The sequence below is a fragment of the Eurosta solidaginis genome, chromosome 2 (genome assembly GCF_040869045.1).
Source record: "Eurosta solidaginis isolate ZX-2024a chromosome 2, ASM4086904v1, whole genome shotgun sequence".
NCBI lineage: Eukaryota > Metazoa > Arthropoda > Insecta > Diptera > Tephritidae > Eurosta > Eurosta solidaginis.
Genome location: NC_090320.1, coordinates 178111556 through 178139542, shown reverse-complemented (window position 1 = coordinate 178139542; position 27987 = coordinate 178111556). Strand labels below are relative to the sequence as shown.

Here is a 27987-nt window from a genome sequence, read left to right as displayed (position 1 = left end):
TTGAAATACGTGATTCGTAGCCATAGTTTTTACATGCAGACCACAAAAAACGTGAAGCTTTGCATCCTCACACAGATTACCTACCTATTTTTTATTTTATATTTATCTTAAAAATCGTTTAGATATGTTCAAATTTCACCAAATGCTTACGTGTATAGCATATATTGTTGTCTGAGAAAATCATAGATACCGGTGGTATATATAGTATATATCCCATACAACCGATTGTTCAGATAAGAAACTTTGCGCAATTTCTTCCCCATTTTAACAGTTATAAGCTTCAAATTTCACCGATTGCTTACGTATATAGTATGTATTGTTGTGTCAAAAAATCATAGAGATCGGTGATATATATAATATATATATGATGGTATATATAGTATATATATATAGTATATATATATTTTTTTTACGATTTCGGCCCCATTTTAACAGCTAGAAGCTTCAAATTTCACCAACTGCTTACGTGTATAGCATATATTTATGTCTGAAAAAATCATTGAGATCGGTGGTACACATAGTATATATCTCATACAACCGATTGTTCAGATAAGAAACTTTGCGCAATTTCTGCCCCGTTTTAACAGTTAGAAGCTTCAAATTTCACAAAATGCTTACATATATAGCATATATTGTCTGAAAAAATCATAGAGATCGGTCGTATATATATTATATACTTCATATAAACTGTCATTTTGACCCCTTTTTTACGGCTAGAATCTTCAAAATTCATCAAATTTCATCAAATAGTTACGTTTTCGTCATATATTTTTGAAATACGTGATTCGTAGTCATAGTTTTTACACGCAGACCACAAAAAACCTGAAACTTTGCATCCTCACACAAAGTACCTACCCGTTTTTTATTTTATATTTATCTTAAAAATCTTTAAGGTATGTAGATCTGTTCACTATATATTTCTTATCTTATACATCCGATTATTCGGAGATTACGAACGGGATAAGATTATTGTTCAGCCCCATTCATGAAAGGTATGAAGTCTTCGGCACAGCCGAAGACAGTCCCGTTCTTACTTGTTAATTCTAATTTCTCTTTCACATTAGCTATATTATCAGCAGTGATGGAGGTAGAGTAAGTAATATTAATACTAAAAACTAGAAAATATTTAGGTAGGTCCTAGGTACTAGTCATCACACTCATCATCAATCTAGGGCGTTGATCGGACAGGTAAATAAAAGCGTTGGACGCGTCAAATTTCTATTGATAGTCATAAATAAGTAAGACCAACTGAACCTTAATCAGGTAATGAATGCTACGCCTCACAGTTTTAGAAATTTCACGCGCCCAACGCTTTTATTTAATTGTCCGATCTACGCCTTAGATTGATGAGGAGTGTGATGACAAGTACCTAGGACCTACCTAATTATTTTCTAGCTTTCAGTGTTATTATTACTCAATGTAAGCATTGTTTTCAATAAAACCGTTTAACTTAAATTTGTTTTTAAATTATTTTATTTTTACTGAAATTTCAATAAGAAAAGTTGAGCTATGTGCCTCAAACTATATTGACGCCACTTTTACCGGAAATTGATTTTTTTACTGAAATTTCACTAACAAAATTTGAACTTATGTGCTCCAAAGTACTTTGTAGTCACTTCTACCGGACTGGATGTAATATTTGTTCAATGAGCCAAATCGGACAGACATGTACGAGGTTTTTTTTGAACATTTCAATTCTTGCGGCACCTAAGTGAATTTTTTTTACTAAAGGGGTTTCTATTTCTGTATGTCATATATGTATGTATGCTTTCCAAATATGAGCCAAATCTGACCACAAATACGATTTTTTTTTTTGAATATATCGATCCTTGCGCCATCTAGCAGCGATTTTTTTTATATGTCGCTTTCTGTTCATGTATGTATTATGTGTTCGAAATATGAACCAAATCGGACCACAAATACGATTTTTTGATATATTTCGATCCATGCGCCACCTATCGGAGTTTTTTTCTTATTATTGCATTGTCATCGGGTTCTAAACTATATTCCAAGTTTCAAGCTTGTAGCTTTTCGGGAAGTTACTTATATTTCAATTACAAAATTCTGTTCGGCCGGCCGATCAACTCAAGCGCAATAAAACCGTTTAAAAAATAGTGCTCAAATTTGTCCAATACAGTCCAATGCTAATGAAATTGAAATGCAATCAAAATTTAGTGCACTGCACCCAGCTATATTCAGTTCTGGGTTTCATATATACATTTTCTGATCCCTGTACGCTTAAATTTCATTATACAGCTTTTCGTCGGTCTTTTGTATGATGCTATAATCTGGAGACCCTATGAAAGTATTCTAAAAGTTTGCCTTAGATTCGCGATACGTGCATTAAATTTTCAGGAGCCAATGCCTAAATAAAATTTCCGTTTACTTTTCAAAAACGCTCCTTTTCTGATGACATGCAATTTTTGTTCGTAGCCCAAACAAAAATAAAGTTATAAGCCAATATATGAATTAACCCATGAGAAGGGGGCTTTTGGCCCCTTAATCCAAAGTTTGAGGGTATATTGGAAATTCTAGGTACGTAGGGACTATATGCTCGACTAGACCTACAAATTGTGGTACATATCGGCAAGATGTACATATACGGGTATGATGATGCACCAAAATGAAGTGTTCTCAAAAAGCGCTAGGGGAATTTTCGTAAAACTTTACTGATGTGCTAGTTTTAGCTCACAAAACAGGAGTCCGAAAAAAAAATGAGGTCGTCTGATTTCGAATTAAAATAAAGTTCAGGCACCCCGTGCATACGTGTGGTTGCTTTCTCTGCTAATAGGGCTGATCACATTCACGACGGCGGTGTAGCCACCACATCTGTCATATTATTTTTACACATGTTCTTATGAGTGTCGTTATTTTCAGCGCGACAGGGCTGCACGACAACCAATCACGAAAGCCGTTGTTGCCAGATTAAACCTAATTCTATTTTCTGGAAGCGACAGTGAGTGGCGTCCTTTTTATTTTGTCAATAAAAACTAAAATAGAAATAAATAACTAATAATTAAAGTTAAAATCACTATTTTGGGCGTTTTTTAACATAACTAACATTTTCTTAAAAATTTTTCGCTGCTGTTTGCTTTAACTTACATTGGTGGCTGCCGCTTTCAAAGTAATCAAGAAGCCAATGCTTGGCTACGGTTGTCGTCAAGCTTTGCTTTATTGTGGTTGTGGTCTGTAGACGCCGTGTTGAATGTGATATGCCCTAATGTTGTGCATTTGTTTACTAGCAGCACAATGACGCATCGAAATTGCTAACATTCGCCACATTATATTTTGTGCTGGCAAACCGTGCCCAAGGTGGTAAGGGACTAAGACTCTAATTCCCTGACCTACTCGTGTGCTAGTGCCGGAAATAGGGGAGAAAAAGACGGGGGCAGGGGCTGATGGTCGGCACTACAAGTTGCACAAAAGATTTGTTAAAGTTACGGGGACGATGGGTTTTGGGATCCCAGATCACCCCGGGCGATGTAACCATCCCTTCCACGTGAAACACTTGCAAGATTGTGACCGTCCTAAAAATACTATTTCCTGGCACACGCAGCAAACCCATTTCTCTGGACCAGGATCAGTTACTGGCCCCGTAGTTGGTTCGATACTTTCCTGGAGCAGGATAATATGTTGCGGTACCACTGTAAGGATCTGCTGGGAGGATGACAACAACAAATTAAATGGGGGAGGAACGCAACAAATTAAATGGAGCTACACTGAAATTACAGCCTTTGGTCGGGAAAAATCTCGAGTCTCTCCGTTACATAGAACTGGCTGCCTTGGGACTTTATTTTCTCATTCTGATCAAAAGTCTTGTTTCTATGGAGCAGTACTTGAAACGACCCATTATTCTGCAACCATGAGGTTTTAATTTATTGATAACAGTTATTATATAATTATCTTACCAAATATATAAATAGTTTTTTAAACCAATTTATTTTTTTTTTTTCAAATGCAATGAAATGTGTGTCTACAAGGAGATTTGAGGATACGTTAGACCCACAATATTGTCCGGTGTCTTTCTTATATATACAGCAGGCATGCTTAACCAACGAAACGATATCATTTCGTTACGATAATCAACGTTAATAAACGAAACGAAGTCATTTCGTTTCGTTTATTAACGTTAAGATCGTCAAATTAACGAAATGATTTCGTTTCGTTTTCTGCCATATCAAAACGAAATCAAATCGTTTATGTTGATTATTAATTTCAAACTATGCTGGCAAAGCTGATTGATGGCGGAGTCATTAAAGGTGAAAGCATTATCCAAGCTGATTGCAACTTTTCTCATGAATTTTGACAGTACGAACATTTCTCAGAGTATTTTTGACATTACCACCAACGAATTACACAAACAAATTACATAGAGTTTGTGTGTGTATGTGCGCTCGTTGTTGCCACCTTACGGCTTCACCATGGCTATAGCATTGCCAGCACAATTCAAACATAAAGTATCACGTTTCTGTTAACGTTTTTAACGCTAACGAAAGCTTTTCGTTTCGGTTAAAAACGAGAGACAATTTATCTTGATAATTTCTTTATCGATAATATTTCGAAGTGTTTCAACGGAAACGGTGGAAATTTTTTGATAAACGATTAGCTTAACGTTAAGGTGCATCCCTGATATACAGGAACAGAACCAGGGGCGATGTGTTCTAAACAAGAACATATCATAGTGCCCTTCCCTTGAAATTCGGTATGGGGGATCTTCATTGAGTAGTTTATTATTTGAGAAACTTTTCTTTACTAGGCTAGAAAATATAAAGTAATAATGAAGGATTAGCCAAACTCCATAGCGCCCGACTATGAGGCGGAGAGGTTTAGGACTGGCATCTACGCCGTTTCGCCACATAGGAGGGCGGCGGGATGTCGGTGACCAGGAACTGCCAACCCCTAATCCAGGGTGTTATGCGGACCATGCCTATTGGACGATTTGCAGCCAAGGGATAAACTCGGTTGTATTCGAATGGAGCCTTCCCGATACCTGGCACCTCAGGAAGTATTGATGGCTCTACCACAGTAAAGGATGCTGCTGTGACGGATGGTTCTTTCCCCTATATAATACTGGACCGCTGAGCCCGCCTTTTCGGGCAAGTGGTCGTACGAATAAGGCGAACGACTCAATATCTAATTGTTATAAAGATGATGATAAGGGGACGACAGAGTCGCAAGCCAAGGTCGATAAAACGCATAATCGACGCGTCGGACTCGGGGAGCGAGAGTAGCGCTGATTCAATGAACTCCATGTTGGAAAAACACAAATGAAAACGGAGTAGTAGAGTGGAGAAGGGTACGGAGCAGAGGAAAAAAGAGAGCTCTGTCGCAGTACCGTTCAGCACTGAGAATTGTCCAATGGATGGGAGCAGTGGTTGACCTAACAGAAGTGGAGATCGCGCGCTTGGAATGGGCTGATGAAGCGGCAGAAATAGGTCGAAGGCATTTCAAAAGGTTTGCTGCGAGAAACCCTCGGCACTGCAACCGGTACGAGGAGGAAAAAGCATCGAATAGAAGAATGAAGAGGCAACGTTCGGCGGAAGGCAACAAGCCTGCTTTAAAGAGGCAGAAAGGACCCACAAGTAGGCCTAAACTCGTAGGACAGATGGGCAACTACCTCGAGAGGTGCAAGTCAGAGGAAGGACATCATAAGTGCTGAAGTGCCAACTACGGAAGTAGGAGATAAGCCAAAGGGAGATAAGGCTAATGCTAAAGGCAAGTCACTAACGCGCAGTTTGAGGTGGTGGATATGAATACCATGCGTAATGAAGTCGGAGGATACACTGCCACTTCTGCTGAATAAGAATCCGAATATACCGACACAGGATTCGAAGTTAGTCGCTGTATCTCGGCTTACGGAGAAAGGTCAATCCTACATCTTCCAAATAAACAAGCAGGCGGATATATTATACACGCAGCTTGGCAAAATGTCCTGGGGTACAGGTAAAATTTACAAGTGAAACAGGAAAAGAAGTCCCGAGGATAACACGCTGGAATTGGGCGAAGTCGAAAAGGACCTCAAAAGCCTAAGAGATAGAAGACAGGTGGAGATAACCGACGTCACCACGAAGGTGTTAGAACCAACAGCCAAATGGTGCTGCGAGTCGCACAGATGAGCACGCGGCACAGCATTTGCGACCCGGCAAAAGAAGTTCCGAGGATGCCAATCGTAATTTGCAAGAAGTGGGAGAGGCTGAAGAGGAAAGCTCTAAATCAAAAGGGCAAGAGGAGGACGAAGGCTGAAGGGGACAAACATCCCAATGATGCTGCGAGTCTTACAGGTATACCTCCAACACAGTAAAGTGGCGTCGAGCGAACTCCTAACCCTTGCCTAATTAAACTACTGAGGACCTCGCAGTGGTGGTGGTTGAGCAGAAGAATAAGCAGGCATTTATCCTGGCATGTTGCAACATGGCCCATACTGCGGAGGTTCCACCGATGGAGTGCAAAAGGCTAGTACAGGGCGAAGGGCGCAAAGGGCGGCTGGTCATAGGCGCGGATGCAAATGCGCACCACAATGCTTGGGAGGAGGAGATACGAATGAGGCGAATCTCTATTTTTTTACATCCTGCAAACCAATTTGCAATAGCCAACAGGGGAAGTGTCCCTACATATATACATTGGGCCAACATCCAGCAATGTTCTTGATATTACACTGAACTCCGAATGTGATATATCAAGGTATGATTGGATGGTTCTTGCTAGACCATCCCTCTCCAACCACGCGCATATCAGCTAAAGCATCCCCCTAAAGAGGGTAGAGAAGGGAGGAACCTTTAGAAACCCTAGATCTGATGTCGGGTTGACGGCCAACGCGCAGATCAAATATATCTAGGAATCATTCTAGACAGTAAGCCGTCGTGGAAACTCAACGTGGTGGAGAGGGTGAATACGGCCTCGATGGCACTTTAGGCATGTAATGGATGCACTAGCTAAAAAGGGCGTATCCGTTTGGTGTTCATGCTCTGAGCTTGCCAGGCTAAGACTCCAGCTATTAGGAGTGATACATCTGTCAGATCTAGAAGCAGCAAGTGGCATAGGTCCTAGAAAGCTTCTAGTATTTGCCCAGAGGACGGAGTTATTTTATAACATAAGTCCTGTTTTTGATAGGGTTTTTCAATTTGGTTGGTAAATAAACGTCTGGTAACACTACGGATTCATTCAGTCTATGTGATGTCCTCATTGAAGGGTCAGTTCAACCTAACCTTGTAGTTGTTGAACAAAACAAAGATATCGATATCGGCCGGACAGGTGAAGCAGTTATTTGGTATGGATAATCCATATATGAGGAAATTAGGTTGAGGGAGGTAAAGGGAGTGGGAATAGTAGTGGAATTGGGAAAGGGAGTGTTAGTGGCAGTCTGAATAAGTTCGATAATGGCAGGAGATAATTGGAAAAAGGGATGGTCAAGAATAAGAAGCAAATTGGAAGAAAGAAGAAGAGAATGGAATAGAGGGTGAAGAGGGGAAGCGAGGCTCACTTTTGAAATGTAGGCAAACCAATTTTCAGGCTAAACAAAGTTTACCGGGTACTCGATCACTAGAATAAATCTACGTAGAGCATTATTTTGCAAAAGAGAAGCAATTGTTTATTTCGTTTATAGTAATATAAGGAGTAAAGTTCCTAACATGATTTCCTAAGGAACTCCAGAACTAGCTTAAAAAGGCCGTGAATTAACATTATCAACAGCAACCACGCCTTATCTATTAGAGAGATACGATTTTATTCAATTTATGAACGCTGAGTGAAATCACAGGCAGCCCATTTGCATGGTAGGGGTAGTGCTTTAAATTTTCTTTGCATTACACTGTATTTCAAAAATTTTAGTACGCATTTTTTTCAAGCTTAGTTGTTGTTGTTGTTGTAGCGATAAGGTTGCTCCCCGAAGGCTTTGGGGAGTGTTATCGATGTGATGGCCCTTTGCCGAATACAGATCCGGTACGCTCCGGTACCACAGCACCATTAAGGTGCTAGCCCGGCCATCTCGAGAACGATTTATGTGGCCACATTAAACCTTCAGGCCATCCCCTCCCTCCCCACCCCCAAGTTCCATGAGGAGCTTGGGGTCGCCAGAGCCTCGTCTGTTAGTGAAACAGGATTCGCCGCAGATAGGTGAGGTTGACAATTAGGTTTGGAGAAGCTATATACTGCGCTGGCAACCTGAGGGGTTGCGCTACACACCCCTTGAATCTGGTATTTTAGTCGCCTCTTACGACAGGCATACCTACCGCGGGTATATTCTTACCCCCTTACCCGCTGGGGGTAAGTCATAGGGCTGCCTTCTAAAAAACGTATTGTAGTCATTTTATTTTTCTAGTAACACTAAGGTAAAATTAGTGTAAAGTGGGAACAACCTTATCTTTTTCTGCTTCTTCCAGGTCCTCGAGGTCCTTTTATACCCCTCCTAGCATATTGTGTTTTCTTTTAAGTTCTCAGCACCATTGTTTTGCGTGTACACTTCTGTCACTGCGCCATTTCCCCCGTCATTTGCCACAATTTCCAGGCTCTCGAGGTCCTTTTCCAGCTCCCCTGATTTTAGCGGATTGTGGTTGTTGTCCTGAGGATTTCTCTTTTTAAGGCGAATGAAAATACTACCTGCGCCCAGGACATTTTCCCAAGCTGTGAGTCCAACAGATCCTCCGATTCCTTATTAATGTGGAGAATGTAGTCTGTACTACTCCACTGGCCGGGATACATGAAGTGCCTTCCAATACTGTGTTGGTATATTCGGGTTCTGCAGCTGCAGCATGTAAAGCATGTCCTCCGCCTTCACCGCTCGGGGTATCCAAACCTTCGCCTTTGGTATCGTGGCGTTTTCTTGTTTTTAAACGTCTGGAACAACTCTCTGCAGCCATTCTAGAGTCGCGTTATTAGTGCAGGTCAACAGTTTAGCCCCATCGTGCCATCCAGCTGTTTCAAAGGCTAGTAGCGGTTTATTTGGCTCATCATGCATCATTTTGATCAAGATACTAATCAGCTCCCCTTCTACGGATCTCCACCTTTCGCTGATAGCGATTTCCTCTTCCCCCGCTAGCGACGCCATAGCCTTTTCTTTTTCATCCTTACTTTCTTTAGACGTTTTTGAGCTCATCGGTCTAATGTTAAAAAACCGTCCGCCACAACGGCACCCCTTCATGTGGTAAGGTCGTAATTACTTCCCGGGGCGGCCCACTCCGTTCAAATACCCCCTGGCTGCATTTCGTGCAGTAGAAACGGTCCGCAACAGCCTGGATTACGAGGCTGGCAGTTCTACATCACGGACATCCCGCCGCCCTCCTATGAAGCTAAGCGGCGTAAATGCAGGCCCTAAGTTCGGCTAAGCCTTAACACCAACGACAAGGTGCTTGCTATATTGAGGGTGTCATAACATGATAAAGAAATTATTGTTAGGCCTTGAGCTCGATTCGCACCCGCGATCTTACAAATCAATTGGCCGATAAACTAAAAAAAAAAATGTTATGTTTGGTTTTACTGGTCTGTAAATAATTAACTATTATATCAATTTGTTGTCTTGAAGACCAAGTTTTATTATTTGTAAAATTTATATTTCTAATGGTTATATTATCTTTGTATAATAACTTAAAATAATATAACTTGTAAAAATATAAATTTTACAACAACAAATTGATATAATAACTAAAAAAAAAGTTAATACATCCCAGAGCACGGGGAAAAAGTGTCAATAAATATGAGTCCAATGTTCACATCTTTTCTGCAACAGATGTCGCAGCGCTGTGAAAATCCGTTGGCAAGAAACAGAATAGAAGTAGAAATAATGAAGGCAAACAAACAACCGCTGTGATACGTGAATAATTATAGCAGAGGCGCCTAAACGTAGACGATGAAGGAATTCAGCAGCTCCCGAAATAGAGGTATACAACGAGCTTTGGCATTTGTCTAAAATTTCTTCATTCAATTTAAAAATTTTTTCAATTAAGACAAAATTTGTCATAATAATAATGATAAAAAAAATTATTGTTAAGCCTTGAGCTCGATTCGAGCCCGCGATCTTGGAAATTAATTAAGTTAAAATCATTGGAATCGGTAGGATGAGTTGACAAAAAAAGCTCTTGTGTATGAATTTTATTGAATTATTAGATATATATGTACTTACTTCTCCTTCAGGCAACTGCGGAAGTCCTGCTGTGAATCAGATTCTTTAAGCGTTTTCTGCGACTGTAAGAATAATTTTGTTTGCTGATGCAGGGCCTGTTCTTGAAACAATTCCTTTTGCTCTCTTTGGCAATAGCTCTGCAACTGTTGCTGATGTGTTGGCGGTGTAGTTTGTTGCTGTATTTGTTTTTCGCCATTTGTTGTTGGATGTTGCTTTTGATATGGATGTATACTGTTGTTGTGATTGATGTGACATAATTTATTGGAGTTGCTATCCTGTCCATTGAAGTGACTGCCATTGTAGTGCTGTTGTTCTTCTTCCTTATGCGCTGGGAAATGCAATTGGTTAGCTGTCGTTGCCGATTGTTCCTGGTATTGTTGTTGTATTTGTTGTTGGGGCTGAACTTGACGGGATGGACTATTTTTGCCAGAACCAGGTGAAATTTTACCGGCTAAAGCATCGAGCGAACTTAACATTATGTTAACTCTTTGCTTTTGTATATGTGTGTCTCTCTTACTGGCAAATGTCGAAATATGTATGTATGTATATCTGTTTTACTGGCAGGTGACGAAATATCGTATTAAGGATTTTCAGAGTTTAGTGTTCAGTCGTTCTTTATGCCGCTCGTGGCACCAATTATTGAATTTACTACAAATTTAACGTTGTTTAGACCACTGTTTCGACCCTTTTCTTGCGTATTTTTGTATTTATGTCGATACATACATATATGTATGCCAAGCCGGCAAATTAATTTTAACTGCTTTAGAAAATATCTAGTATTTTTAATTTTGCAACTTTTCCCTTTTTTGTGTTTTTTATTATTATAAGAGGCGTTTTCTGTGACTCGTCCCAAATCTCCTCAAAATTTTTTATTACAATAATTATGGTTTGATTTTTTATATGCCGTTGTCTGAAGAAAAAGTATATAAATTTTGAAATGTTCGTATTAGTATGAGATTAGTTTATGATGTTTATTTATGATATTTATTATGCTGTTCGTAGTTTTGGTTAATAAATTGAAAGTTAAAAGCACTTAGATGCTAGATGCACAGCATGCATATTTAGGTAGATTATAAGAGGGATGGAAGTAAAAAGAGTACGAGAAGATGTTATCCCCCCAACTAAAGAAATTATAACGCGTATTTCATATCGCCAAAAGGTTTATGGCATCCTGTCTTAATTCTAGAAGGAGTATTAGTTGTACGGCGTACTCCTTTTATTACTCTTTTTTTTATGTACTTACATATGTCATCAGGCATAAGGCTTATAGCCCATATAAAATAAAGATCACATAAGAAATTATTGTAAGCCGTTAGGTAGAATATAACAACTTTATTTGAAGGCTTATGTACAAAAAAAATTTCTTCTGTACCACGTTTTACGGTATTTGGAAAAACACGTTCCTAAGTGAAAATGTATGTCTACCGAACCAGTCCAAATATGGTTCACTAAAGAGCTGAGGTCTTTAAAAAACAGAAAATCGCGCATCTTGAAATTATTCAAAAGGTCGGGCTCTCACTCCGATTACTTGCAGTACTCTATTTTGCGTCATGAATATTTTGAATCATTACCTGGAGCAAGGTTGCGTACGGTCACTGGCGAGTATAACCAAGTTCAGGGAGAAGTGATATGTGAAGTCTTGATTGGAAAGGTCACGGTTCTACACAAATTCGTTGTGGCGAAGATCGTTCATGAAGTCATATTGGGAGTGGACTTCTTCGTTGACCATGACATCAGGATCGATATGCGGAGAAAAATTATGCGCTATAAGAATCAGGACATACCACTTAACTTAAGTTTGGAAAAAGGGTTCAGCAGTAATCGGGTACTGGTGGAGAAGACTCGACAAAGGCCACGAAATTCAAAGGTAAAGGTTGATGGAACAAATGGGCCAAACAAATCAAAACCGAAGGTACCTGTGAAAGAAACACTGGCATTGAAAATCCCTAACGGACGTACTGAAACTAAGGAAAGGATTTCGCAGAAAGAATGCAAGGGTGGTTTCAAGCCAAGGCACACTACTGTTGTGAAGCGATGGAACGATACTGATTATGCAAAGCAAATCCGTCCAGCGCAAGCTCTACGAAGTAGTTCATTGGCCAAACAACAGAGTGTGAAGGAACGGCCCAGGGTAATGAATAGTAAGATGAAACACTGGCACGACAAGAACTTTAATTCGGAAGGTTTCTTGGCAGGAGATTTGGTACTGTTAAACAACCCTCACCGGCGGAAAGGAGTTCCAGCCAAATTTCGGTGCAGTTGGGAAGGGCCGTACAAGGTTGTGAAGAAGATCAGTGATACCATCTACCACATACAAAGCATTGAGAAACCACGGAGTAGAAGAGTGGTACATTTGGAGTTGCAAGCGACGTTTAGATCGGGAGATTTGTCTGATCGGGACGATCAGACTTAGGTGGAGGGCAGTGTAACGAATGTTAGCAGCACTGAGCGATGCTATCGTCTCTAAGCCAATGCTAAGCAGTGACGTGAATTCACATCCATAGATCAATTATTATGCATCTATATAAACGAAACAATAATTACGTCTACACATGTATACCATGTACGTATACGAGCAGCGGAGAGTCAATGCACAAACACATGCATATATCTGAGATACTCCTATAAGTATGCAATGAGAAAAACTATAAATTTGTGCAATTGTAGTTACAGCTGAGATGTTTGAGAGCTGCTGGACTAGTAGATTCTGGAAGCGCCTAAAAGATGCGAAGGTTGAAATCAAAGAGTATAAAAGGCGGCAATTGTAGAGGCGCTGGAATTCAGTTTGATTTGATTTGTCAAGCAGTTTCGACTAAGACGCTATCTAGCGAGCAAGAGCAGTATTATTTTGAATAGTAGAGTTTCATTTGAGCTATCAATCAGTTTGGTTATTAAGCAAGCTATTCGTTGCACAGTTTGAGTGTTATTGTGAAGTACTTTAATAAAGGCCATTTTGCATTATTACAAATTGGAGTTATTTATTCAACAGTTTAGTGATTCGAACTTAACAGAGGATTGCAAATAAGAGGATTTGCAAGTAAATTCATTACAATACGTACATCTGTAATATGAAAAGGAAAATAACTTGCAAACCGAAAACCTTCTATGATTTCGTGAACTCTAAACGTGGGGTTAAGCGGTTTCCCTCTGCTTTAAAATACCAGGATGAATTGTCTAGCCACGATCAAGATATTGCTAATTTCTTTGCACAATTTTTCAAGTCCAACTATTCCACTGAATTTAATTTATCAATTTCAACTTAACTCACTTAACACAATTAATATTCCAGCAATATCTCCTAATGAAGTTTTTTCCTATTTAACGTCTTTGAAGGAATCGTACAAATACGTTCCTGATTTAATTCCCCCTTGTTTTCTTAAAAAATGTGCTGAACACATTTATCAGCCTCTAATTGATTTATTAAATCTGTTCCTAAAACTTGGGGAATCTTTTCTCATACTCCTTCACAAAAGTTGTAGTAGGTCGTGTGTAGAAAACTATCGAGGAATTGCAAAGCTGTCGGTCATCCCAAAGTTATTTGAAGCTATCGTTACCATTCAGCTAACGTTTTCCATTTCTACTCTGATTGCAGAACCGCAACATGGATTCTGTAAAGGCAAATCTACCATTACAAACCTACTTGAATTCACAACTCATGTTTCTAATGGATTTAGAGAAAATCTTCACACCGATGTTATTTAACCTGATTTCAGTAAAGCATTTGACTTATCTATAAGCTGGATCGGCTTGGCTTCCAACCTTGTCTCACCCAGTGCATATCGTCGTATCTCTGCGATGGAATGCAAAAAGTTATTTTTAAAAATAATCTTTCAAATGTCATCGATGTTCCCTCTGGCGTCCCATAGGGCAGTCATCTTGGTCCAGGTCTGTACTTGCTATTTATTAATGATATCTATGTAGGGTTTCTACTATATTATACATTTTACCTGTTAACTTTATATAATTTGTGAATTCAATAATTTATGTTCAATAATTCTATTTTCATTATTCTGAATTTTTAAATATCAAAAATTTGCATTCGGTTTAAAATTATAATCAAATATAAATATACTTTTAGGCGTTTGTCAATAAAAGTTCTACTATAAAAAAACAACAGTGGTTTCGACCAATCCATTGAATTTGTTGATACGGTTTCTAATACTACATTGGCGATCCTGCCTGTCATAACAATCGTGAGTCGTTAAAATAATAGTTAAATAAAATAAGAAATTTGTGTGCATGTGTGCTAAATTAGCATATGAAGTAGCACTGCAGTGGAGCAATAAATCACAAAAAGAATTGATTTTGTGACAACTAAAATTGCTTGAAGTGACGCCACAACAAATGCCATTAAATAATCCTGTACAAAACGTTTTTCAAAATTTACAAAATCTTCAGAGTCACAAAGCGAGTCCGACAAGCGACAACAAATACTGAGTGGCACATCAGTGCAAATACAAGCATCTAATCAATTTAAATACACACCCACATTTTCAATCTTACAACAGCCTCTGTTTGAAGTGTCATTGTTTCAGGCGTTACCACTGCATCATCTACATCAACCTTTCCATCAAAATTATCATCAAACATTGCAAGAGCAACAACAACAACAACAGCAAACTTTACAACAACACAACAACTACAAATACAACACAATTAAAAGCCATTGCATAAATATCAATAACGGAAACAAAATAAATATTCGCAAGTATTGTTATAATGATATCATCTTTTATATATGTATATCTATATATATATAAAAATGAAATGTCTTTCGTACGACCGCGATGCCTGCCCAAACGGCTAAGCCGATCTCAATTCTGTAAAAAGTAGTTTCTTGGACCTTCTTTGTGGAAGGTTTATAGATAACAAAAAATTCAAAAATGTTTGGTTTTGTGGCCGAAAAATGCGGTAAGCTGAGATCTCACGATTTCGCATTTTTCTTGCATTTTCAGTACATTGTATGCCCCCAACTACTAAACCGCTGAACCGATTTGGTTTGTGTTTGGAACATGCGTCAGCGCTTTAAAGGAAAACGTTCCTACCATGAATTGACTGCCGGGGTGGCGCTGGAGTCTCGACCCCGGCTTTTGGAAATATAGGTAATAGAATATCTTTGTACGATATGAGTATCAAATGATAGATATTGATGAGAGTTTTAACAAGGGGGTGAAATCGGGTTCATACGAGAACCCATTCACGGAAAATCGACCAAAATGTGGACTAGGGTTGACCCTAGGATGTTTTTATACGATATGGGTATTAAATTAAAGGTACTAATCACATGTGAACCTTTTAAAGAGATATCGACCAAAATGTGGACCAGGGCTGACCACATGATTTCGCAATTTTATTGCGTTTTCAGTACTTTGTATGCCACCAAACTACTAAATTGTTGGGCCGATTTGTTTTGCGTTTGGAACATGCTTTGAAAGGAAACGTTCCTAATGATAGATACCTCATCTCACCTCACCACACCCCACCTCACCTCACCGCACCTCACCACACCTAACCGCAGCGTTTGGAACATGCGTCAGCGCTTTAAAAGGACACGTTCATAATGATAGGTGACCCATCTCACCTCACCACACTTCACCCCCCCCCCCCCCCCCCCCCACAAGTAATAGTAATTCTCATTAATAATTCGTCGGGTTTGGGTTTTTTCTTTCATTGCAATTAGCGCGCGTATTAATAAAAAAATAAGTACGTATGGACATGTGAACCAGCGGAAACTTGAAAAGAAAATTCAATGGTTGAGATATGTTTAAAACATTGTACACATTGGGAAATTTAGAAAATACATTTAGCGATAGAAAAATATTTAAAACAGTTAAGGAAGGCTAAGTTCGGGTGTAACCGAACATTACATACTCAGTTGAGAGATATGGAGACAAAATAAGGGAAAATCTCCATGTAGAAAAATGAGCCTAGGGTAACCTTGGAATGTGTTTGTACAATATGGGTATCAAACGAAAGGTGTTACTGAGTATTTTAAAAGGAAGTGGTCCTTAGTTCTATAGCTGGACGCCTTTTCGAGACATCGCCAAAAAGGTAGGCCTTTTCGAGATATCGCCATAATAGTGGAACAGGGGTGACTCTAGAATTTTTTTGTACGATATGGGTATCAAATGAATGGTGTTAATGAGTATTTTAAAAGGGAGTGGGCCTTAGTTCTATAGCTGGACGCCTTTTCGAGACATCGCCAAAAAGGTAGACCAGGGGTGACTCTAGAATTTCTTTGTACGATATGGGTATCAAATGAAAGGTGTTAATGAGTATTTTAAAAGGGAGTGGGAGTGGGTGAGTTCTATAGGTGGACGCCTTTTCTAGATATCGCCATAAACGTGGACCAGGGGTGACTCTAGAATTTGTTTGTACGATATGGGTATCAAGTGAAAGGTGCCAATGTGTATTTTAAAAGGGAGTGGGCCTTAGTTCTATTGGTGGACGCCTTTTCGAGATATCGCCATAAAGGTGGAACAGGGGTGACTCTAGAATTTGTTTCTACGATATGGGTATCAAACGAAAGGTGTTAATGAGTATTTTAAAACGGAGTGCGCCTTAGTTCTGTTGGTGGATGCCTTTTCGAGATATCGCCATAAAGGTGGACCAGGGGTGACTCTAGAATTTGTTTCTACGATATGGGTATCAAACGAAAGGTGTTAATGAGTATTTTAAAACGGATTGGTGGTAGTTGTATATGTGAAGGCGTTTTCGAGATATCGACCAAAATGTGGACCAGAGTAACCCAGGACAATATCTGTCCCGTACCGCTAATTTATTTATATATGTAATACCGCGGTCAGTATTCCTGCCAATATTCCAATGGCTTTTGATTTCGCCCTGCAGAACTTTTTCATTTTCTTCTACTTAATATGGTAGGTGTCACACCCATTTTACAAAGTTTTTTTCTATAGTTATATTTTGCGTCAATAAACCAATCCAATTACCACGTTTCATCCCTTTTTTCGTATTTGGTATAGAATTATTGGATTTTTTTCATTTTTCGTAATTTTCGGTATCGAAAAAGTGGGCGTGGTCATAGTCGGATTTCGGGATTTTTTAAACCAATACAAAGTGAGTTCAGATAAGTACGTGAACTGAGTTTAGTAAAGATATATCGATTTTTGCTCAATTTAGCGTGTTAATGGGCGAGCGGAAGGACAGACGGTCAACTGTGTATAAAAACTGGGCGTGGCTTCAACCGATTTCGCCCTTTTTCACAGAAAATAGGTATCGTCCTAAAATCTAAGCACCTACCAAATGTCACAAGGATTGGTACATTTTTATTCGACTTATGGCAATAAAAGTATCCTATACAAATTAAATGAAAAAGGGCGGAGTCACGCCCATTTTGAAATTTTCTTTTATTTTTGTATTTTGCTGCGCCATATCATTACTGGAGTTGAATGTTGACATAATTTACTTATATACTGTAAATATATTAAATTTTATGTTAAAATTTGACTTGAAAAAAATTTTTTTAAGGGCGTGCGTTCTCCGATTTTGCTAATTTTTATTAAGCATATATATAGTAATAGGAGTAACGTTCCTGCCAAATTTCATCATGATATCTTCAGCGACTGCCAAATTACAGCTTACAAAGCTTTTAAATTACCTTCTTTTAAAAGTGGGCGGTGCCACGCCCATTGTAAATTTTACTTATTTTCTATTCTGCGTCATAAGTTGAACTCACCTACCAAGTTTCATCGCTTTATCCGTCTTTGGTAATGAATTATCGCACTTTTTGGGTTTTTCGAAATTTTCGATATCGAAAAAGTGGGTGTGGTTATGGTCCGATTTCGTACATTTTAAATGGCGATCTGAGATGAGGGCCCAGGAACCTACATACCAAAGTTCATCACGATACCTCAAAATTTACTCAAGTTATCGTGTTAACGGACGGACGGACGGACATGGCTCAATAAAATTTTTTTTCGATACTGATGATTTTGATATAAGGAAGTCTATATCTATCTCGATTCCTTTATACCTGTACAACCAACCGTTATCCAATCAAAGTTAATATACTCTGTGAGCTCTGCTCAACTTAGTATAAAAATCGTAAACTTGGATTCAGTGATTAACAGCTATTAAACAATTTTATAAATAAAAAGTAAATTGTGTTTTTTGCTGATAATAATAAATTCTTGGTTCTTTTTTCTCAAGTTTAAAGTTAATTTTTCAGTGAGCACTAATTGTGCCCCCAATACGACGCAATATCGGTCATTGTACCCGTAATGCTAGACGTTTGTCTAATCGCTCAGAAGAACAAGGCGAACGATTTAATGTAGGCAGACATGACCGAAATGCAAGGTTACGTTCTGCTCGAAGTGAAGCAGAAAGGGAAGAACGTAATAGAAGTGATAGATTAAGGATGCAGCGTAGTGCGCATGTTCGTAATCGATCTAATGATAGGAGTGAATGTTACAATTTGAATGTTCGTGTTCGTAGACAAAACCGTGTTCGTAACAATTTAGAACGTGTCGCGTTCGAATACGACCCCGCAGTTGATTACGGTTCACACACATCCACAATTAAGTGAAATTCTCTTAAATTATGCTGATTTCTTTGTCCACAGAGGGGTGTATAGATATGTATGCACTTTTATTCATAGTTTAATCCAATAAATGGTTATAAACTGCAACTTTCTTTCAAATAGATTCAAGGGAAAATTTATCATCGAACAGGATCATTATTACCATTGCCCAATATTAACCAACAATTTTTGCAAATTTATTTTTTCGGAAATTCGAATGTCCAGTTGGATCGTCGATGTGCAATTCAATCAAAGGTCAGACGAGAAATTGTGGAACAGCTGCAGATATTGTTGCATGAAGAAAATGAATTGGTTCGAGTATTTGAAACAGCACTCGATCGAATGCCATCGGATAACCATAAAGTTGTCATTCATGCAGATAAAGAACCACATGGACTACATCCAGGTAGATTTAACGCACCTACGATTGATGATGTTTCCATCACAATGGTTGGAGAGGAATTTCCATCACGCGAGAATGTTTTGCATTGCCGAAACAATCAGCTGCAACGTGTTTGTGAAACATATCTTTCTTATAATGCGTTGCAATATCCAATATTGTTTTGTCGTGGAGAAGGTGGATATGAATTTAGTCTTCGATTGATAAATCCCCAAACCGGTACGAAAAGTTGACATTTAAATAAGCATTTCTGTGGCTGACTTCCATAACATCACTTGCAAAGAAAATTTGCAAAATATTATGCTTTATAACGCAACAATAAATTTAATAAAATAGCCATGTGTAATATTGATGTAGGTCTAAGCAAGAGGGCACTGTTGTCATATAGTACAAAATTTTGCAATAGTACATTTAAGAAGCCAGCCCGATTTTTTTATTTTTTTTTTAATTTTGATTTTGGCGACCTTTTTGTTAACTAATCACTTTTTTTCTAGCTGGCTTGAGGTCTGAATTGAAATAAAAACACAAGGGTATAAAAAAAGTGATTTTTTTATTTTAAGTAAATATAAACATTTCACATTATCTCCTTAACAGGTGAAAGTATTCCAAATAAGAAAGTGAGCGCAATGTATTACTATTCATACGGATTAATGCTACGTGAAAATTAATATAACCATATTGTTAATTGTCGAAGGTTATTTCACCAATTTGCTGTTGATGTGTATGCGAAGATTAAGACAGAACGTCATTCATTTGCGTGATACAATAAATAATGATGTTAGTATGAATGATTTTGGCCGTTTGATAATTTTACCGTCAATCTACACAGGTAGTCCGCGTTATATGCATGAGTATGTACAGGATGCGATGACTTATGTTCGCCATTACGGTCGTTCCGATTTATTTTTGACCTTCATATGTATTACAAAATGGGATGAGATCAAAGAACATTTCTTTAATGGTCAAATACCTCCCGAGCGTCATGATATAACGGCACGTGTTTTTAAACAAAAACTAAAAGCTTTTGTGGACTTCATTGTAAAATTAAAAGTCTTTGGTCAGGTTCGTTGCTGGATGATTTCCGTTGAATGGCAGAAAAGAGGTTTGCCACACGCGCATATGTTAGTTTATTTGGTGAACAAAATAAGACCAAATGAAATTGACAGCGTAATATCTGCTGAGGTTCCTGATCAAACCATAGATCCTGAGCTATATGAAGTGGTCATAAAAAATATGATACACAGTCCATGCGGTGACAAAAATAGAAATTCATCATGTATGGTTGATGGAAAATGCTCGAAACGTTATCCTAAGTCATTGGTTACAGAAACAGTAAGGGGCAATGATGGATACCCTTTGTACCGTCGTCGATCAACTGATGATAATGGAGGATCAACAGTGATTAAATTTCAAAACCATGACTTGGAAGTTGATAATCGCTGGATCGTTCCTTATTCACCATTGTTGCTTAAAACATTCAAGGCCCACATAAACGTTGAATATTACAATTCGGTGAAATCTATTAAATATATTTGCAAGTATGTGAATAAGGGCAATGATATGGCCGCCTATGGTGTTGTGAATGAAAATCGAAATGACGAAATTCTTCAATATCAAATGGGTCGATACATCAGTAGGAATGAAGCAATATGGCGCTTTTTTCGTTTCCGATACATGAAAGGTATCCAGCCGTTATGCACTTAGCTATTCATTTAGAAAATGGACAACGTATGTACTTCACGGATAAAAGCGCTGCCCAAAGAGCCGTAAATACACCTTCGACAACCCTCACTGCATTCTTCAAATTGTGCCAAAATGAAGTATTTGCAAAAACGTTGTTATATGCAGAAGTACCATCATACTTTATATGGAATGTATCGAATAAAGAATTTTAAAGACGTAAACAAGGAACACTAGTTCATGGCTTCGCAAATGTGTTTTTACAAGTGCTTTAGGATGAATTTATACCGAGCATCCTAACAATGCTGAGTGTTTCTATTTACGTATGCTGTTAATTAATATTCGCGGTCCAACTTCATTTCAAGATTTGAGGATGGTCAATGGAAATTTGTGCGTCACGTACCGTGAGGCCTGTCAAAGATTGCACTTACTTGAGTGTGATGTACATTGGGATAACGCGCTTAGTGATGCATATCTTACATCTTCTCTACATCAAATAAGAACATTGTTTTCAATTTTGATATCAACATGTAGCCCATCAAACTCAATTGAGTTATGGAGAAAATATCGGGATTGCAAGAGCGAAGATATTTTGCGTCGCATGCGTCTTATGACTTTAAACCAAGATTTGGAGTTCAATAACGAAATATATAATAAAGCATAGATTTCAATTGAAGATATGTGTTTTTCGATTGCTAATAAAACATTGGAACAACTTGGTATTGCCTCGCCCAATCGACCAATGCATGGTTTATTAAATCAAGAAGTGGAACGCGAACGAAATTTCGATACCAATGAATTGGCACCATTTCTTCATGAAAATATTCAAAAGTTAAATGTAGTGCAAAAACGAGCTTATGATACAATTATGTATGCTGTAGACAATGCGTTTGGTGGATTTTATATTTTGGATGGTCCTGGAGGAACTGGAAAAACATTTTTAATTTCTTTGCTTTTGGCTGCTTTACTATCACAAAATAGAATTGTATTAGCAATAGCGTCCTCTGGAATCGCAGCTACTTTGTTGGATGGCGGTGGAATGCACTTAAGTGGCCTTCTTAAATGTTCAACTTATTGATCATCGGACATGTAACATTTCAAAGACGTCCGGAATGACAAAGGTATTGCAAAAACGTGCTTTAATTGTATGGGACGAATGTACCATGGCTCATAAGAAGTTTTAGGAAGCGTTGGAAAGAATATTAGAAGATTTACGAAGAAATCAAAATTTGTTTTGTGGAGTTTTGGTATTGTTAGCCGGTGATTTTCGGCAGCCATTGTCAGTTATCCCAAAATCTACTGCTGCTGATGAACTAAATGCATCTTTGAAATCTTCCAATTTGTGGAGGTTTGTAAAAACAATTAAACTAGAAACGAATATTCGTGCTCAACTGTAAGGAGAGCCAACAGCTGCCTTATTTTCCAAACAATTTCTAGCTATTGGAGATGGTAAAATTCGTGCTAACAATATGGGATTAATAACATTGCCCCAAAGCTTTTGCCAATTTACTGAATCAAAGAACAATTGGTTGCGAAGGTCTTTCCCAATTTAAGAGAGCAGTGAACTATACAACAGAATTTCTAAATTCACTCGATTTGCCGGAACTCCCCATACATAACTTAGAGCTCAAAATTTGGGTACCTGTGATAATGCTTCGTAACATTAATCAACCAAAACTGTGCAATGGCACCAGAGTTGCAGTGAAGAGGCTTATGAATAACATAATTGAAGCCACAATTTTAACTGGAAAATACAAAGGTGAAGATGTATGGATTCCACGAATTCCCATGATACCAACTGATATGCCATTTGAGTTTAAACGTGGATTAGACTTGGAATATCCAGTTTTTCCCACGGACAGCTTTACGTTGGATGTTCAAGAGTTGGTAAGCCTTCAGCGTTATTCATTTTCAGTCAAGACGGAAAAACCAAAAACGTTGCTTATCAAAGAGCATTGCAATGATTTTATCTAAATAATTGGTGCTGATGTTGTTCTAATATGGCTGCATATCCATATTTCATTTAATATTCACAAGCCTTTTTTCAAAAAACTTCTGTAATTATGTAAGCTTTTATAAAATAAAATAAAACCAAAATGAACAATTTAAAGTTGCCCAACAGGATTGAAAAAGTATTACAGTTATATCTAACTTACTTTCGGCGAAACGGAGTTCGGGGGGTCTTTGCTAGTTAATATATATGTAGATATTACTATTATTATTATTGTAAACTCCTTTTCGAGGTTTAAAAAAATAATTTTACAATTAATAACGTCGAATTTTAAACGTTATTTTTAAAATTTTGATATAATATTTTAATTATACTTCGCACTCCACCAAACGAAAGAAACACATCTACACCAACACATTAAGTTAACGATTCACTTATTGATTTAGAAGGCACTTCTTCACAAAATGACATAATAAATCCATATGCGAATCAAAACAATAACGACATTTTTTCTACTTCAGTAAAACTTCCTCAGTTTTGGACAAATTGTCCCGAAGCAAAAAAAAAAATTAAATACGAGTATATTTTTACTGCATTACCTCAGGAGGTCATAATGACCATTTTAGATTTTATTCAAAATCCACCAGGAATAACTGACTATTCGGCATTAACTTTGATAAAATTTAGTAGCCTTGAATGTTGCACTTAATTGGATTAGTTGAGCTGAAAGGCCGCGGTTAATGAATAAAACTTCCTTTTGATTTGTTTCATATTCATAAATTTTAATTTCGGTCGATATTTCGACTTCAATCTGAAGTCATCATCAGGGCTGAAGACAAAACAATAACAATAGTTAATTACACAGAATATATGTACATATTGTTACGAATATTAGCAACACTAAGGGGTACTGCCATCTCCAGGCCGATGCTAAATCAATATCAATCATTATGTATCTACATAAAAGAATCAATAATTGCGTCTACACATATGTACGTATACGAGGAGCGGAAAGCAATGCACAAACACATGCATATATCTTATCTGAGTTGTCACAAGGGACGGCAATAATTTGTGCAAGTATTACTCAAATGAGAAGTTATAAACGTAGTTGTGGCTGGCGATTTTGTAGCTGAAACTAACTAGTAAGTTCTGGAATGGAAAAGCCTGGAAGTATGCAATGAGAATTCAAAAAGTATAAAAGGCGCGACAGTAGAGGCGAAGAGTGAGTTTCATTTGAGCTTTCAATCAGTTTGGTTGTTAAGCAAGCTAGTTGCAAAGTATAAGTGTTATTGTGAAGTACTTTAATAAAGGCCATTTTTCCATTATTCAATATTGGAGTTATTTATTCAACAGTTTAGCGATCGAACTTAGCAAAAGGGCAAATAAGAGGATTTGCAAGTAAATTCGTTACAATTGGTGTCAGAAGAGGAATTGTTGAATAAATTCCAGAGGCCAACAAGGACATGGCAAAGTTCAGTGAATTGAAGATCCATCAACTGAAGAAGGAGTTGGAGAGCCGTGGATTGAATACAACCGACATTAACTCGAACTTCAGGCACGACTACGAGAGGCAATGGAATTAGAAGGAATTGACGTGGAAGAGTATGAATTTCATCTTGATGGCGAGGAAACAACAAAAATGGAAGAGACAGTTACGAGCACAGACTTGAACATGATTTTGTCTGCAATATCTGCTCAAACATCGACAGTGGCTTCTCAACTGGAATCGCAAAAGACAGATATAACATCTCAACTGGCATCTCAACTAGAATCCCAGGAGAACCGTATAACATCCAAGATGGAAGAACAGAAGACACGTATTGCAGAAATATCGTCAGAAACAACATCGAAGATTGAAGCACAAGAAACGCGTATTTCAGAAATGTCGACACAGATTACATCCAAGCTGGAAGCACAAGAGGAGCGCTTATCATTGCAGGTGGCACAAAATGTCTTCGCAGTTAGAAGCACAGAATACAAAAATTGTACAGCTCGAGGACAAAATGGATGCCGAGATAGAAGCTTTGAAAGGTCGTATACAGGAGTTGCAAATAAATCGCCCAACAGTTTCAGCGAGTAATCCAAAGGTAAAGACATCATCCTTTGACGGTTCTGTTCCTTTTCAGGTCTTTAAGCTACAGTTTGAGAAGACCGCAGCAGTGAACCACTGGAATGCTGAAGATAAAGTTGCAGCTCTGTTCGTGGCACTGAAAGGGTCTGCCGCGAAAATCTTACAGACTATTCCAGAGTACGAACGGACCAGTTATGACGCATTGATGGCTGCTATAGAACGAAGGTACGGAAGCGAAGACAGGAAACAGATGTATCAAATAGAATTGCAAAACCGTTACCAAAAAGCTAATGAGACTTTGCAAGAGTTTGCTTCGGATGTTGAAAGGTTGGCTCATTTGGCAAATGCGGAAATTATGCATAACAACCCCGCTCCGACAGCGGGTGCTACAAGAGAGCCACGACACACCAAGCGCTGCACATATGGGTATTCGCCTTACGGTAGCACGGATAGCTGACCGCTATTATTGGCCAGGGATGTTCCCCGACATCAGCCGTTACGTACGCCAATGCGAGTATTGCCAAAAGGGGCAACAAAAACCAGCCGGGAAAATGCTCTGGCAGGTAGCATGGGAACCATTTACCATGGTCTGCGTCGATTTCATTGGACCTCTACCACACTCCACACATGGTAATACCATTCTATTAATGTTTTTCCACCGTTTCAGCAAGTGGGTAGAATTAATTCCTATGAGCCCTCACTAGGGTAGGCACCTTGTCATTGGTGTGAGGGCTTAGCCGAACTCCATAGCGCCCGACTATGAGGCGGAGCGGTTTAGGACTGGTATCTACGACGTTTCGCCTCATAGGAGAGCGGCGCAATGTCGGTGACCAAGAACTGCCAACCCCCTTATCCAGGGTGTTATGCGGATCGTGCCTATTGGACGCTTTTCCGCCAGGGGATAAATTCGGCTGTATTCGACTGGAGCTTTCCCGATACCGGGCCACCAGGCGAAGTATTCATGGCCCTACCACAGTAAGGGGCGCTGCTGTGGCGGTCGGTTCTTTCCCCGTATATAATATTAGACAGCCGAGCCCGCCTTGTCGGGCAGGTGGTCGTACGACCAAGATGAACGACTCATTACCTAGTTGTAATAAGGATGTTGATAAGAGGACTGAGTCGCAAGCCAAGGACAACAAATACGCATTAAGCGATGCGTCGGACTCGGGGAGCGAGAGTAGTGCTTATTCAATGAACTCCGTGTTGGAAAAGCACACAAATGAAAACGGAGTAGAAGAGTGGAGAAGGGTACGGAGCAGAGGAAGTAAAAGAGCTCTCTCGCAGTACCGTGCAACACTATGAATTGTCCAACGCCTGGGATTTGTGGTCAACCCAACAGAAGTGCAGATAGAGCGCTTGGAATGGGTCCATGAGGCGGTAATAGTAGGTCGAAGGCAGTTCGAAAGGTTTACTGCGAGAAATCCCCGGTTCTGCAACCGGTACGAGGAGGTATAATGGTGTGTGCTTGCGGTGGCTGCAGGAAGTGGCTCCAAACCTCCATAGGCAAGGCACGAAAGCGCGGTTTGAAATGGTGGATAAAGCACACTCCACGGTACTAAAAGTTAAGGTACGGATGCCATGCGTGATGAAGTCGGAGGAAACACTGCGACTCCTACAGAATAAGAATTCGAATATACCGACACAGGATTGGAAGGAACTTACTGTATCTCAGCCTATGGAGGAAGGTCAGTTCTAAATCTTCCAAATAAACAAGCAGGCGGAGCATATATATTGTACACGCAACTTGGAAAAATGCCCTTTGGTACAGCAAAATTTTTATGCGACTCAGGAAAATAAGTCCCGAGAATAAAAATCCTAACACGCTGGAAGTGGGCGAAGTCGAAAACTACCTCAAAAGCCTAATGGAAAAAATACTGGTGGAGGTAAACGAAGTCACCAAGAAGGTGTTAGAAGATGACCAACAGCCAAATGGTGCTGCGAGTCGCACAGCCCAGAACACCCGGCACAACATTTACGAGAGGCTGAAGGGGGCCTCGAATACTTTAAACCAAAAGGGCAAGGGGAGGACGATGACATCACGAAGAAGGCGCTGGAGGGGGACAAACAGCCCAATGGTGCTGCGAGTCCTACAGATAAACCTCCAACACAGTAAAGTAGTGTCGAGCGAACTCCTCCTTACCCTTGAGGAGGGTTCGTTTGACGTTGCGCTGATCCAGGAGCCGTGGCTCTCATCATGAGGAAAGGTTTCTGGACTTAGCGCGCGCAGATTTGGCGTTTACTACGCGCAAACGGAAGGACGGTTGCCAGCTGTAGTAATGGTAAGGAAACAGCTGCATTAATATATGCTGCCTAATTACATTACTGAGGACCTCGTAGTGGTGGCCGTTGAGCAAAAGAATAAGCATGCATTTATCCTGGTATCCTGCTACATGGCCCACGCTGCGGAGGTTCCAACCATGGAGTGCAAGAGGCTAGTACAGGACGAAGGGCGCATAGGGCGGTTGGTCATAGGCACAGATGCAAATGCGCACCATAATGCGTAGAGAGGAGCAGATACGAACGAGGGAGGCGAATCTCTATTTTGTTACATCCTACAAACCAATTTGCAGATAGCCAACAGGGGAAATGTCCCTACATGTATTGGTCCAACATCCAGTAATATTTTGGATAGTACATTGAGCTCCGAACGTGAGATATCAAGGTATGATTGGATGGTTCTTGGTAGACCATCCTTCTCCCACCATGCGTATGTCAGCTTCAGCATCCCCCTAAAGAGGGCACATAAGGGAGGAACCTTTAGAAACCCTAGGTCAACGAACTGGACTAAATTCCAGAAACAGGTAGAAACAAAACTGGGACAACCCAAAGAGGTTGCCAGTGTAGAGGAACTGGAGGACGCTTATTTCATTTCATATTTCATATTTAAGCAAGCAAATATCGCGGAAAGAGAAGCGTGTCGGGACGAGTACAGGGATCTACTGAGGATCTACAAGCGTGAAATTTCCAGGGCGAAGAAAATGTCATGGGAAAGTTTCTGTACGGACATAGAGTGCTCCAGCTAAACAGCACAGTTGAAAAAAACCTGGCAAGGGGAAACATAGTCCAGGGACTAATAAAGAAAGAGAAGGGAGAATGATCACATAATAGTGAGGAATCCCTTGAGGTGCTTCTCGATACAAATTTCCCGTCGGGAGATCGATTAGAAGAGCCAGCAGACAGGACTCACACTTCCATCACGGAGCGGGTAGTGCCGGGCTTGGTGACCGAT

The 27987-nt window shown here is 39.2% G+C and overlaps 1 protein-coding gene across 4 annotated transcripts in view; it reads right to left on the bottom strand.

Annotated features, from left to right (window-relative positions):
- The window catches only part of bru1 (bruno 1), a 956171-nt gene that overhangs the window by 717174 nt on the left and 211010 nt on the right, over window positions 1–27987 (bottom strand). For all 4 annotated transcript variants that reach the window (XM_067766460.1, XM_067766463.1, XM_067766462.1 and 1 more), the window contains exon 2: window positions 10115–11024. In XM_067766460.1, the coding sequence (XP_067622561.1) occupies window positions 10115–10590 (476 nt within the window). In that variant the 5' untranslated portion in view covers window positions 10591–11024. The remainder of the gene's footprint in view (window positions 1–10114; window positions 11025–27987) is intronic.